The 14,797-nt window shown below is 40.1% G+C and overlaps 1 protein-coding gene across 1 annotated transcript in view; it reads left to right on the forward strand.

Annotated features, from left to right (window-relative positions):
• prex1 (phosphatidylinositol-3,4,5-trisphosphate-dependent Rac exchange factor 1) overlaps nucleotides 1-14,797 on the forward strand; it is a 113,312-nt gene that overhangs the window by 13,952 nt on the left and 84,563 nt on the right. The window contains 2 exon segments of the mRNA XM_042492200.1: nucleotides 10,566-10,631; nucleotides 11,785-11,907. Coding sequence (XP_042348134.1) covers nucleotides 10,566-10,631; nucleotides 11,785-11,907 — 189 coding nt within the window.

Below are 14,797 nucleotides of genomic sequence, written 5' to 3' on the forward strand. Positions count from 1 at the left end.
ATACAAAACAGAATAACAGTGCAACATCCCTGCCTTTAACAGGTAGTGTAAAAGGGGCTAATGTTTCATCTGAGTCAAATTATAGTATTGGCTTCTTGATATACAGGGTCTACGGCCATCTAGTAGGTCACTGAGCAGTATGTAGACAAATCTATCTATATCTGGACAAAAAATCTCTTTATTTATATAGGCTACTGGGTTTCATCTTCCTATTAATCTCTGTGTAATGTGGATAACCTTTGCTGAAGGTAAACATACAAATTAAAAGGATCCTCTGCATCTGACTGAGTGACCCTCGAGGCCACATCCCCTGCCAGCAGTGTGACAGCAGCTCCACCAGCTTCAAACCTGTGACTGTACGCCTGACTGATGTTGCTCTGGTGTTGCAACTTGACCTACAATTTTCTACTTCTCCCTAGTAATTTTCCTATTGTACTTATGACTATATAGAGTTTCTTGTGTTAGGAAATAAGTCTTAATTGTTAAGATTTGACACTACGGGGTGCCCAGTAGCTCACACGGTAGAGGGGGCGGCCCATATACAAAGGCTGACTCCTGGCCACAGTGGCTGGGGGTTTAACTCCAACCTGTGGCCCTTTGCTGCACGTCATCCCCTCACGCCTAACCAAACCTATCAACGAAAGGCAGAAAAAATCCCCCAAAGCAATCTTTAAAAAAAAGATTTGACACTAAGAAGGTGTAGACATACATAATGCTTCTTCTTGTTTCATAGCTCGATGAACTTTGCATGGTGTTTATTTGTATTTTTGTTTTTACTTTTGTGAAGCCGATTAAAAGGATTCAACACTGAAGTGAGCACACTGACCTAATGTCAATGTCTGAAGTGAGGACATTGACTCAACAGGAGTCAACAGATTATTGGCTGGTTATTGGGGACGATATTTGGCATTTTTCTGATTATCTGTATTGGTGTTTTATTTTAATGATCGCCAATAAAATGTAATAATGAAAAGGTGTGCATATTACACTCAGCCAACACCAGGGAAGACAGTATGCAGTGCATGCAAAGAAAGTGTCAGCATGGGAGAAACGTTTACTTTCTAAAACCTCAGGGCGCTAATTTTATTCATTCATTTTTTATTAAAATTTTCACTGAACTTTATTAAAAACATTTGCAGGGAACTTGCTGTGTATGATGTTAAAAGGGTCAGTTTGATTAAACATTTGCTAAAGGCATTTAAACAAAGTTTTGTGTTGGAGTTTGTTATATGACAAATTCATTCTTACTGTAAATGCATAGCTGTTCCAAATATTGGACTTATTAAGAACTAATAATCAATATCGGTATCAGACTTGAAAAACCATGGTTTTTGGAGCCCTACTCAACAATATGAAGCTATTGTTGGGCTGTGTTTTGTAGTTGGCTTTGCTGCAGGTACAAAGATCTGTTAAGAAGCAGACAGGGCAGACGTGCAGGCAGCAGGCCCTTTACTCACTGAGCAGTGGAGCGGACACTGAACCCGCACCAGCATATGGACCATCTGTATCTTCACACCTTACTGTCTGGCCCCTCTTCGCTCTGATAAACCTCAACATTTAGGGAAACCCCCCCAACCCAAGTCTGTCCACAACTTGGCTGTTTGTCATATGAGATGATTACCTGATGTCTCATATGACACAATACCAGTTACTGGTGTGATCGTACTGTCTTGGGTGGCAGGTGGATGTTGGGTTAGACATGTTTGTTTTCAGCCTGCCAGCTACTATGATGGGTGGCAATTGAATCATAAAGATAGTGGTTCTGCATTTCTGTTTGCGCCTTTCAATCCATTGCAATAAGTATCATGATCTTCCACTTGTCATTTTGTCATTGTCGGTGCCTTAAAACATCATAGTGAAATAACAGTGCAGCCGTTGTGCCACAAAGTTAAGGTTAAAGTCCATAATTTAATTCTCTTCATGTGTGTAGAGCATAGTGTGATTTATTTGTTTTTAACAGTTTGATTGGTTGCCCGCCAGCGCAACACTGTCAAACTTTACTTAGACCACATTTGAGTGAACAACCAGTCAAACATGTCATATACTTCCTTTGTACAAAAGTCACACTTCCTGTTCAGAAACAACATCTGCTGCTTTTGTGTCGAGAGGCACTGCTTCATTCTGCAGACTGTTTATCTTCCTTCCCCGCTGTGTTGAACCACTGCCTATCTGCTTGAAAAGAAACTAAATTCTTGTCAATGATTTGGTTGTCTAAAAAAGTGTTGGCCTTTGTTCAGTGTGATTGCTCTGTTTTCACTTCCTGTTGGCGTGCCACACGCACAAAGACACGGACAGACAGAGGCATTGCGTGTGTCTTCTGTTGCAGTTTGGGTTTTTTTGAACTTGTCCTCACTTTTTCTTGCACATAAGTTGTTGCATTAAAGTGGACAGTGACTCAGCTTGGTGGGATCCTCTGTCAGCCATTCAGCTTTTATGTGGACTGATGTAATGGCAGTGTCAAACTCGGTTCACTTGAGTGCGGACTCAGGCGTTTCTTTAGAAATTTGTGAGGAAGAGTGATGTCTGCTTTTGCATGGTAATCCTTTGAAAGTGAGGATACATTGTGCAACATGCCTCCATGACAAAACTGTACCATCCAATGTGCTTCTTTTGATGCACATTGGATCAGTTATGTCTAACGTCTTAAAAAATACAATTTTATATGTGCTTTCACAGGGGTTTGTGGCCTGTACACACATATATCTATAAGTCACTTTTTAAAAGCTATTTATATACAAAGGCACTCTTGTAACTTTTTATTTTAATTTTATTTGTGTTTAATTAAAAACTCAAATTGTGTTCAATTTGTGTTTAAGCAGCATCTTCCACCAGACAAGTATTTTGTGCTGGGCTCTTTGCATTCACTCATACAAGGAGGTAAAGTGCTGGCAGTTATCAGCCCTAAAACTTGGCTTTCACATTTGTTGTGGACTTGACAGCGCTTTTCTGACCTGTGCCTGTCTTTAATAGAAGGTTAATTCACACTTAAGGAAACTTACCTGCCTCTTAGGACAGACAGTGATGTCAAGAAAAACCTCTTGTAGGCTCAAGTGTGAAAACATCCCTGTATAACAGTCTGTAATTGAGGGCAGAGGAAAGGGTGTGGGGTTGTGAAAATGCTAACAGAAAGCCAATATGTTATACAAAGCACATAGACTTGTTTCTAGTGGAAACACAGGATCACGTAGGGCTGCTCTTTGCAGTTTGAATTAGATCACTCAGCCTTTTAAATGTCTCACTTTTTTCCTGCTTTAAAGATATCTGTATATCTCACGCTTAAGGCCAGGACCCTCATCTGTAAAGAACAGCTGATATTTTGCTGATACATGCTTATTGTTTTCAGGATTCAGGCCTAATAGTGCTTTACTGTAGGTATGAATAGATTTGATTTTGAGAGCGAATAAGGAGGAAATGTTCTTTGTAGAAGAGTTATTGAGCAACAGAAAAAAATCAAATAGTTTTATTGTCATGGCCATAACTAAATACAGTATTGCTTCCTGACAGTGTTGTCAGTGCTGCAATGATTGCATGAATGCAGTGTAGAAATTTAAAGGGCTGTCTGCTAAAAAGACGAGTGACAGAGTGCTGGCAAGTGGTTTTGTTCAATGAGGAACATACACAGGTCTGAATGTGAAAATGTTCTTGGTTGCACATTAAGGAACATGAATAAGATTGTTAAAACAAGTCTTTATCTGTACATTGTTTCAAAGGTGAACATACATAAGTGAAATGTAAGAGTGATATAATTCTGTCTCCTGAAACCTAGAGAAATAATTATGATAATTGAAATAATTTAGCAAAATGTTCAAGATTATAATGCTGTCCATCCATAATGATGTAACTTTCAAGTTTTATAGAGTAGGCACAGGACTAACGTATACACTATTCATGGGTAAAAAAATCTATTTTTTTTTAATGATGGCATTTTATTTTCCCTTTTCTAATAAGTGAATTGGATGTTATTAGTTTGACTTTCAACTGCTCCCTTTTTGTTGACTTCTCTCTCTTAACCTTACTGAAATATTAGTGGTATAATTCTGCATTAGTGTCATACTTGGCAGCTACTTTGTGGTCTACCAAGAAGCTCCATGGTTGTGTTTCTAGTGTCCTGTGGGATTGCATCATGAGCAGCTTCTCCTAAAAGCCTATCACCCCTGCGGCATGAGACCATCGCGTGCAATATCTCTGTTGTGCTCCATGCAGCAGCTGAGCCCCCCCTCAGCCCTCAGCCCCCCTCCCTCTGAGTGCAGGGGTATCAAGAAATGAATTTGTGTCCCATCTGACCAACTATTATTACCACATTGATTGATATCATCCCTATTTTTAGGTATTGGAGAGTAAGTAGGCATCGCAATTTGCTGAAAGCTGCAAACCTGTGCAAGAGAGGGTATAGTGTTAACGGTTTAAGGATAATTAGTTTTTGGTATCCTCAAGTTCAACTCCATCAAATTCACAGCCAGTGTGGGTCAAGAGTTGACCTGTGGCTAAATCCCATGTCACACGGTAACAGAAAGAAAAATCTATCCATCTTAATCAACATAGACATAGAGTTATTGTTATTACTCATCAATGTCTGATCCTTCATTTAACATGATTGTGCAGCCTCGGCTCACTGATGACGATGTGCTGATGTCAGAAAAGAGGCAGCCGGGTTACCTGAGACGGAGATCTGAAAGTAAACAAGGACCGTCGGGCGCGTCCTGCTGCCTCTCAGCATGTTGATTAAAAAGTAATGAGATCAACCGCTGTGTTCAGTGGGTCGAGTTGCAGTTTTCGTCAAGACTACTGTGTTTGTTTATCATGATTGATTTTATTCCAATAACAACTGGCTTAGCTTTGGAGAGGATGGCTCTTTCAGTATTCATCTCATATCTTAATGACGGTGTGTATGTGTGTTTGTGCGTGTGTGCGTGTGCCTGTTGTGCTCTGAGGTAATATTGTCCTCCCCATGCAAATGATGCATGACTTGTAATATGCTGAAGGTTATCTGAGGGTGCAATCACATCTGCTTCTTTTTCCGTTATCCAAACCAAAGTGGGAATTATTGACTCTGTTGGCATTGCATTCACACTGACTGATTATGGAGACAATCTGCACATGTTGACAAAAGTCACATGGAGTTACGTGTAGCTTGTCTGCAGCTCTTATTACACAGGGATCCCACAGTACTCCTGGGACGAAGATCCTTCATTATGCTGCCTTTGCTTTTTTATACAGAACCTAAAAAATCATGCATATTACTGCCCTAGTATGTGATTTTAGATAGCATGCTGGCGCTCAAGAAGCAAAATATCAATGGTGTGTTACACAAAAGCGCTGGTGTCTAGTGTGACATATGATATATGCATTGGGCAGCGCTATTTATACAACAACAATGGCAATGACACTCATTTACAGTCCCTGTTTTATGGTGGTTGATCTTGTCCTCTGCTCGAAGAGTAAAGACCTCAAAGACTTCATTGTGTGCCCAAATGGGGACATTTTTGGGGACTAGAATTCTTTTTTTGAGTTACTGCTAACTGCTAGCCTCTCTTTATATCTCCCTTTTGCACTACCTCTTCAAGGCGGGAATATCATGCCATTATGCTGCCTCGCTATTTAGTATATAAGGTGTTGTCTTGTCTTTTAGCTGCCATGGGAAGTAATAACATTGCAGAAATGGTGTCTGCATAAACAGGACAGCTGGTAGGTTAAGACCATGGGCAGGTCGGTGTGACGTTTAGAAGAGTTATGTATGCTACCCACTGCAGGAGATTTGAAATGCAGCTACTAGCAGATAGCAGCTAACTCAAACAAGAATGGCAGCTGCCAATGTTATTGTTTATGAAGCGCTCCTGATGTATATGTTATATGTCCCACTAGAGGCTGATGCTGTTGTTGTAAATGTCATACACGTCATACCTCTTTTGGTTCTGTGATGCCAGCATGCTGTCTAAAGTCAAACTCTGGAGAGAAATGATGCAGCCTGGTTCTGTGTAAAAGTACAGGGGCTGTATCAAGCACTTTTACACAGAACCAACCGATAGCAGCAGCATTTTGCTCCAGTATGTGATTACACACTGCATTGCTAAATCCCTTGATCAAAGGGCATGACTTGTGTGTGTGCCGTTTAACACACGAGCGTCCGCCTCTGGTGTGACGTATAACATACCCATCGGCAGCAATTTTTAAACAATAACAAAGGCATGACATCTTAATCACAATCATTTATCTTCTCTGTTATATGGCCGCTAAGCTCGTCCTGTGCTTGAAGGCTAAGGGGCTCCCGAACCTCATTGTTTTTCCAATTTGCAAAAACATTTATGGCTACCGTTACTCTTTTTTGAATTAGCCGCTATGCTAACAGCTGCTTTCTAAATCTCTTGCACTGGGCCGCACGCATAAAGACATCATCAAAACATTACACTTGTGCCGCCCATGGTCACATCTTTCCAGCTTTACCTTTTACACAGACCTCATTTCAGGGGTGTTACTACCTCTGTTGGCAGCTCAGAGGTGATACCACTCTGTCCCCCCATTCTGCGATCGAACGTTTTATACAGAACAGGGATGCGTCACAATGGCGTGATATTCCTGCCTTGCAGAGGCGGTATGAAAGAGGCTCCTGAGTGTTGGTAACCTGTCATGTTACAAAGTTACGGATAGCTGTGGAAGAAGTCAAAACAAATCAGATTCCAGTCTCCATAGCTTCTACTAAGTATGACTGACTTATCTGTTCTCTTGCCAGGGAGTTTCTTTCACTGGCTGTCATTATTGTTAAGGGCTCAAGAAATAGCAGAGTATGAAAATCAGTCCAGACCTCAGTTTGCCCAATTATGATGCTTGGCTTTCTGAGCACACTGAATTGCTGTCCATCAGATGTCAACATCCTTCCAATTATACCCATAATACCTTCGTTTGGGGCCACTTCCTGTTGTTGATTCTGATCACGCTCTCAATATTTTCACAGTCCAGACTGTAAAAATTCTGTTTGAGTAAACTCAGACACGCTTGGTGTGCATGCCCAGTTTATGCTCAGTTCTGTTGTCTGCTGCGGCTCTACTGAAGCTGGTGTTTCAGTCATGTTGGTGAACAGAGAAAGCTTCCAGTTTTTTCCCGCAAATAAACCTGTGTGCTTTGTGATGGAACAATGAAGACAGCCAATACAGTCCTGAGTGAGAATGGCCTTGTTGGAGCGAGACCTGGACTGAAAGGATCTCTTTGTTGCTCCTTCCCTCCATCCTCCCTGCTGATCCTCCTGTCACCACATCTGTGTGGCACATTTTGTTTGAAGAGTGAATCCTGCCTGGATGGTGGATGTCAATAAGAACTCCAAAGTCTGTGTATTTTAGTTTTTACGTCTGTTCCACCATTGTCCCTTACCCCTTTTTTGTTTTTGCCCCCTTTGCTCCATCCTGCACCCTCCCAGCCTTCACCCTGCTCTCCTCTATCTGAGAGCAACTGAGGAAAAGCCTCGTTTCCTGCCGCTTCTTGTCTTCCTTGCCAGCCAGAGAGCAATATCTCACATGAGTGACTCCTTCAGTGTGGACATGGTACAAGTTGCCATATGGGAGATTTAATTAGCGTACGCCTCAAGCACAATCAGCTCCCTCCCAAAACCAGTCATGAACACAACAACTACTGCTTCCCTTTAATACTGATCTTAATTAGCGAGGTCGCAGCTCCATGCTAAGGATCTTTGCTTTCTATTTTGGTACAACCTACGCAGAAGCCAGTAAAGAGGGGAAAAAAAATTGGGAGACAATCCTCCCAAAGTGTTCGGCCTCTGAGGAAATGATATGATTACTGCCTGCTGCTTGGTTGGCTGGCTTCTATCTTTAGAGCAAATGTGTGATTACAAGTGTCAGTCTTTCATTATAGGCAAGCGACTTACTGTAAGTAATACGTGCAGTTGGCTGATGATGTGTGTGAGTGTATAGAGCATGCAAAGGTTTTCTTTATGGTGCTGGTTCACCCTAAGTACAAAAAACATATTTTCTTACTTGCATTTTGTGGCATCTAGTCAACATTTTGGGTTGTTCTTGATAATCCACAGAACATAGTGCCAAACATTTTCATAGGAACTATTTCTTTAGTATATTTAGTATATTTAGACTGGATGTCAAATCGTGTAGATACTTTGTCATTTTTTTTAACCAGCCTTTTATTCTAATAATGTTAGCAATATGTGTAAATGAACTGTAGTAAACTCACCTCCATCCAACCAGTGCCACAGTCTCCCTTCTTTCCCCACAGTGAAACACCACCTGATGATGGTAAAAAAGTCACTCTGCAAAGTTTCACTATCCCTTGGCCTGTTGCTCGAAAATACAGGCTGTACTTTAGCATTTTTGTATTGCGCAAACCCATGCCGCAGACACAAAGAATATAGAAATGCATTAAGAGACAGACTTGCCCCTTTTTTCTCTCTCAATCTCAGACCAAACTCTGATCAAAAGGTAAATCGAGGCAGTGTTGACTGAATGTAAACCAAGATTCTGGTAGTGCACTGCCTATTTCTCGCCTTAAAATGTTTTCAGAAACATATTTTAGTGCCATGTTAAGCTGTAGTAGCAAGAGTTTGTGAACAGGAAGTGGGCGCCATACTGCTTCCTGCACAGTGTAAACTTTGGCTGAAAGAACTGAGCTCAAACATTAAAACTAAGTATTGCTGATCAAATATAAACCAAGATTCTGTCTCTGCACTGCCTACTTCTTGCCTTAAATGTTTTTAGAAACATGCTTTAGCTGTAACTGTAATATGAAAGTGTTTGTTACCAGCCAACTGCCATCATGTTAAAGTTCACATTAAGTCACCCATGAGCAGGAGTGTTTATTGGTCCAGTGCAGTGCATTCTGGTAGTTGAAGGTTTTATACTTCTTGAGCAAAGGAAATGCCACAGTCCTTATTTTTCTATTTTTAAGGTACTGTTGCACCAATTTCAAAAGTACTTGCATATTTCTTCTGCATAGACAGACTAGTTTTACGAAAAGACCATGTTTCCAGAAGTGAAATACTTCTTTTACACTTTTTGAGTACTCACTAAAGATGTAGCATCAAAAAAGCATAAAGAATTCCTCAATTTTTTAAATAAGATATTTCCTGATCTAATTTGTGAGACATTATTTTTATCTTTAATTCATATTTTATATTAATTCTGATGCACTGAGCAGTGAAAAGGGTTTAAAACATGTTAATAAATAAAGTAAGGTATCAAACATATTTCTTGATACTGAAAAACAGTTGTCACATTGGTACAGATATCGCTTCTTACTGAGATATTATTAATGGAAACATTGCGGTTGTCATTTTCAACATTGGGAGCTCCAAAAATGAAACTGTATTTACTCATTTCATTGCAGTGGAGGCAGAAAATCTACGACAAAGGTTATCTCAAAACCCCCCAAAAAAACCCTTCCACAAAAAATAGACAAGATACCACAAGAACAAATAATATTTTCTTGTGTATGTCCGGGCAGTATCTGTACAGACCAATTTGCTGCTTGTTTCATCATTGTAACCTTTAAGTGGCAGTTTTGAACCAACTGAAAGGTTTATAGCAATAGCAGTATCCAGTCATATTTGAATTTCAGCATTGTTGTACATTCATCATTGAACTCTTTGTCATCCACGTGGCATGCTATCAGTTTTCAGTCTTGAGGCGCTGAAACGCAGGCAGACACAACAGCAAGAGCCTGCCAGAATGAAGGAGGTTTTATTTAGTGGTTTGGGGATTCATATCTTTTCCATCCTTTTCTGTTCAAGACAGTATTGCGTCTGGAGATGAGGCAGACAGTCAGACTGAGGCAGGTTAAGCCTGTCAGACACAGGCTGATAGACGGAGAATTGGGGAAGAGAGAATAAAAGAAACTCTTTGCAGATTCACTTCCCTTCTCTTCACCATTCTTTTTTTCCCCTTAGTCAGGACTCTGATTGGCAGGCATGTACACACACACACACACACACACACACTAGGACAACAACAGCACACACAAGCAAAGCTCAACTTGACATGAGCCTATTATGGCTGTCTTCGGTGAAGTGGTGTGTGTACGCTGTAACAGTGAAGCAGTTATTTTTGCTGTCTTACAGCTGAATGCTCAGGTGCATTAGCTTCCACTGCAGCAGATCCATACAGTGAGCTTTAAGTGTCACAAGATGGTGAAAAAGAACATATCTTGTCATATAGCGGGAAGTTCTGTGGTACTCAAGGGATAGTGAAACAACTGTGACACGTCTCTTCATAGCACCATGAAATGCAATGTTCTGTTAAGTATGCGAGTGTGCATGTGACAGTCGTATGCTCAAAGGCTCATGTGTTTATGCTCATGCATACATAGTGATCTGACAGGATCTGTATGTACCTCATGCACACACATACTTATTATAGAAAATAATCAGTAGAGGGAACCTGGACTTCCTTTTAATTTCAAAAACACTGTCTCGTTATCTTGTTGACTCTCTGCTTAAAACTCTCTGTGCTTATATATTTTTACAGACATCAGTGCTTCAGCCTCCCTGACTTTATCAACAATAAATCACAGTGCTTATTATTAAACCTGCTTTGTTTCTGTTTCCTTTTTAGGCATTTTTGCACAGAATAAGACAAACTGCAGATGACCAACAGTGTCTCTCACCCGAACATGTCAAGGTATGACTGGCTTTTGAATTCTTTTTTTTTTTTTGCAAAGCCTACTAGTCACTATTTCAAATTACATTTTTGAATATTGAGATGCTCAGGGGCCGTATTCGTAAAGCTTCCTACCACTAAGAGTTTCTTCTCATGACAAAGTTCTAAGAAAATTTGTAGAATTATGATATTTTTACGAAATTCCCCTTAAAATTAAGACTAGAAAAAGATAAAGATAAAAGTTGTTTACAAAGGATCCCAGCCCCCAAAAGAGCTCTAAGTTGAAAAACTTTTAGGAGCAGGAAAAAAAAACAATGATCAACCTAACAAGAAATGTTATACAAATTGCAGGAAATTAGTTGACAAGAAAGTTACCAAAAATTTGTTTTATTAATAAGAATTATTCCCACAAAGAGAGAAAGATGTAACATTTTTATATTTAAAATGATTTTTACAGAAAAATGATTTATCTAACCTGAAAACATTTTTAAAATTTTTATCACTTTTATTTAAGGTCATTTTTGTGTGTTTTTTTTTTTTTTTAAATATCGTTTGGCTTATTTTCAGGGAATTTTGCGGTAGCTTTTTCACATTTTGGGAATTTTTTGAATTTTGGGGCCAAGTTGCTTTTTGCTTCTCCCTGTGTTTTTGGAAGAAATTAAACCTATTTGTTTAGGTTTCAAGTTTTAAAAGAATGTGTCATAACTGGCAACCACACCACACCTCTTTTTTAAGAATAAAGTGTCTGTCCTGTCCTTGTTTAGAGTTACTCTTAGAATATTTCTAAGTCACTCCTATGCGAGGACTCCTTCCTAAAAGCTTTAAAACTAAGTTAAGAGCTTTGTGAGAGTTTTCTGTTTCTTGAATGTTTGTGATTATGGCTCCACATATTTGGTTTTGATTTAATTGATTTTGATTAGATTTATTTATTTCTAACATGTAAAAAAGGAAATTGAGAAATTATTTTAAAAAAAACATAAAAGTAATAATTACAGACAATGAAAAACATACAGCAGCAGATATGGTATAAATCACAGATTTGCCTTCTTTCTTCACATCCCCGTCCATCTGTTGGTGACTTCCTTGCCTTTTTCCCTTTCTTCCTTCCACCCTGCCCCTTTATCTCTTCCTTCCTCTGTATCCCCTCCCTTTACATCATTCCTCCTGTTTGTAGATTCTGTTTTCAAATATTGAGGACATCCTGGAGTTGCACAAAGAGTTGTTGTCTGCAGTGGAGGCCTGTCTGCAGCCTGAGCCCCAGCCTCATCATGCCCTGGGACACGTGTTCCTCCAGTTTGTAAGTACATAAAAACACACATAAAACAGCAGACGGTCACACGCATATACAAGCGCATGGACACGCATGTGGGAGCGCATGCATGCATGAATTCCCTCCTCCATGCAAAAACACACACAGTCTTTTCATGGGCTACCCGTAACCACAGATGCAGGGAAAGCGTGCAAAGCCTGCTGTGAAAATACCCCTTAATTCTCTTTTTCTCCCATGGAACACCCCTCTCTTCTCATGGACTCCCCCTCTCCCTCGCTCTCTCTCTCTCTCTCTCTCTCTATTTCTCTCTCGCTCTCTCTGTCACACACACACACACATACATACATTCACACAGGCTACCTCCACCCCTTTGCCTTTCCTCCTGCCATCTTTCCAAACAGGCCTGCATCCTGTCAGGCAAAAAGAGTCTCTCTTCATCAGTCTCTGTCTCTGCCATCTCCTTCTTTTGCCCCGCCATCCCTCCATCCAAAGATTCCTCTCTGCTCTGTTCTCCCACCCCCTCACCCCCTCCGCTCCCCTCTGTTTGAACTCGTTTGGCCCCAGGGAACAAACAAAGAAGGGTCTGTGTCCACGGAGGAAGAGATGGTGTGTCACTCAGCGAGGGGACAATGCTTCTGCTGGTAGCACTCAATCGCAAGCTCCTTCTCTCGCTCTCTCTGTTTGTCTCTCTCCGATAAACTATCTTCACTTCACTTTCACTGAGGCACAGAACACCTCAGTGAGGTATTCCACCATCACTTGCTCCATCAGCCTGTTGATCAGTGTTGCAGGACACCATTAGATTCAGATTTTAGTTTCTAAAAGATAGAAAAGATCTTGTTGGAAAACCAATAAACTTACAGCCTTCTGCCTTTTACTTCAATTAAATGCTGTGTTCCATTCAAAGTCAGAGGTCGAAATTTCCCAGCTGAAATTTCCGACTTCCAAGTGTTCCAGGTGCGCAACACCAAACATAAAGAAAAACATGACAGACAATGATAAACTGGTGTTTCTGTGGCTAGTCCATGGACAGCTGCACCATGAGCAGGGTCACCTCCTTGCGCATATAAGCGAAACAGAGGAAAAACTAAGCACAGCACAAATTTTATTTTACGGCATTTTTATATGTGGAGATATATGATATGATATATATATATGATAGTACATCTATTATTTTCATTAAATACATGCAAATACATTGCTTTTTAGTTGATTACATACCATTTACAATGTGCACCTTCTTGGTGTCCATGGACGCTGCCATTGCTGTGTGATGTCAGACCGCTGAAGCTGGGGTTCATGGAGTCCAAATATTTCGACTTAAGAGTTGTCTGGAATGCAGCATAATGTTAGAGTAAAAGAAATCAGTGGATCTTTGGCTCTATTAAAACTAAACTCAACCATCTACATTATTTATTTCTCCAGTGCAGCTTGTGCCACTGAGAAATGTCTATATATAGCCAAAAATGCAACCTTCATGCCATTTTATGTGCCACACCACCCCCCCTGCAGTGAAATGAATCAGTAACAATCCATCCACTTTACCTGCTTGTGGCGTGACTGAATTCAGTCACATCTGTGGAAAGCTGTTGAATTGGCTCATCAAAAGGTGCCTTCACACATGTGTGAGGCGTTATGGTCATTCAGTCTGTCAGGCCAAGTGTCAGGAGCAAAGAATTGATTAAAGGAGCCCAGCCTGTTTTTTTTTTTTTGCACCGCTCTGTGGTCACACTGGAAGATATAGAGGTCAGACTTGATGGGTAATAGGAAATAGGAAAGCTGCAGGTGCTTGGATTTCTAACAGAACTGATACATTTAGGAGAAAAAGCCACAGCATCTTCACAATTTCACTTTACTTCAGGTCTACATCAGTGCCATAACAGGAAAGAAACCTTTGTGACTCAAACCAGCACTGGATATTGATTTCAGGTATCATGATGAGTCATTGTTATAAAGCAAAACTCAATAAATGACACTGTAGCATTGATATAATGAATCTAAATAGTATTTCAGTCAACTTCTTTTCATCTGTTTAAGATATCATGTAGAGGCAGGGCTGTAAACTGTGACCAATGTGACCAGTTTTTGTGAGACCGAGGTAAAATTTCATGTGGTCATGCAGACTAAAGTCTCTACGGTGACAAAGAGACAGCATTTAAATGAGTCTAATATGGTTTAAATGCACATCTGCAGGCTTTTGTTCTACATCCAGTGTATGGAATGTCTGCATGGTCACTGTGCTGCATTTGTTTAAGTACGATTATCTATTCACGTCTCTCGCCTCGCCCAGATGCCATCTCACTCTTCTTCTTCTCCTTGCAGTTCTCCTACTCAAACAGCTGAAGTTACATCCAGTAACTACTCCTGTTAACAGTAAAATTGTTGGTGTTGAAACTTCAGTGTAGATAATCGGGCTGTTTATTACAGCTTCAGTATTAAATGTTGCCATCTGTTTGATTCACAACTCCACTTGCTCACCTGAACAGATGCATTCTACTTTCGCCTTCGCCTGTCTGTGGCACGGCGGCCTATATTACTCATGACGTATAACCAGTCAGATAGTGCTGTGGGCGTGTTTTTCAGTTAGTTTTTATTATTATTATTAAATGAACTAATCGTTTCAGCACTAATGTGGTTAATGTACCAAAAGTAGGTGTACACAATATAAACACACATTTTTAACTCTGTCGAAGCTACTATATAAACAGAAAATGAATAACAGTATAGTAAAACACAGTTTAATAGTAAACACTTAAATATGGCCTTATATCTCCATTCAGCAACATTGAAGTGTGTTTTAAACATTAATGAATGTTAAGGCACTGCTTTCAAATGCAAAACAGGGGTAAAAGTGTTACCCTGTATATCCATTACACTTCCGTCTCCAACCCATGACCTTTGTCTCCTTCAGCACTGA

The sequence above is a fragment of the Plectropomus leopardus genome, chromosome 8 (assembly GCF_008729295.1).
Source record: "Plectropomus leopardus isolate mb chromosome 8, YSFRI_Pleo_2.0, whole genome shotgun sequence".
NCBI lineage: Eukaryota > Metazoa > Chordata > Actinopteri > Perciformes > Serranidae > Plectropomus > Plectropomus leopardus.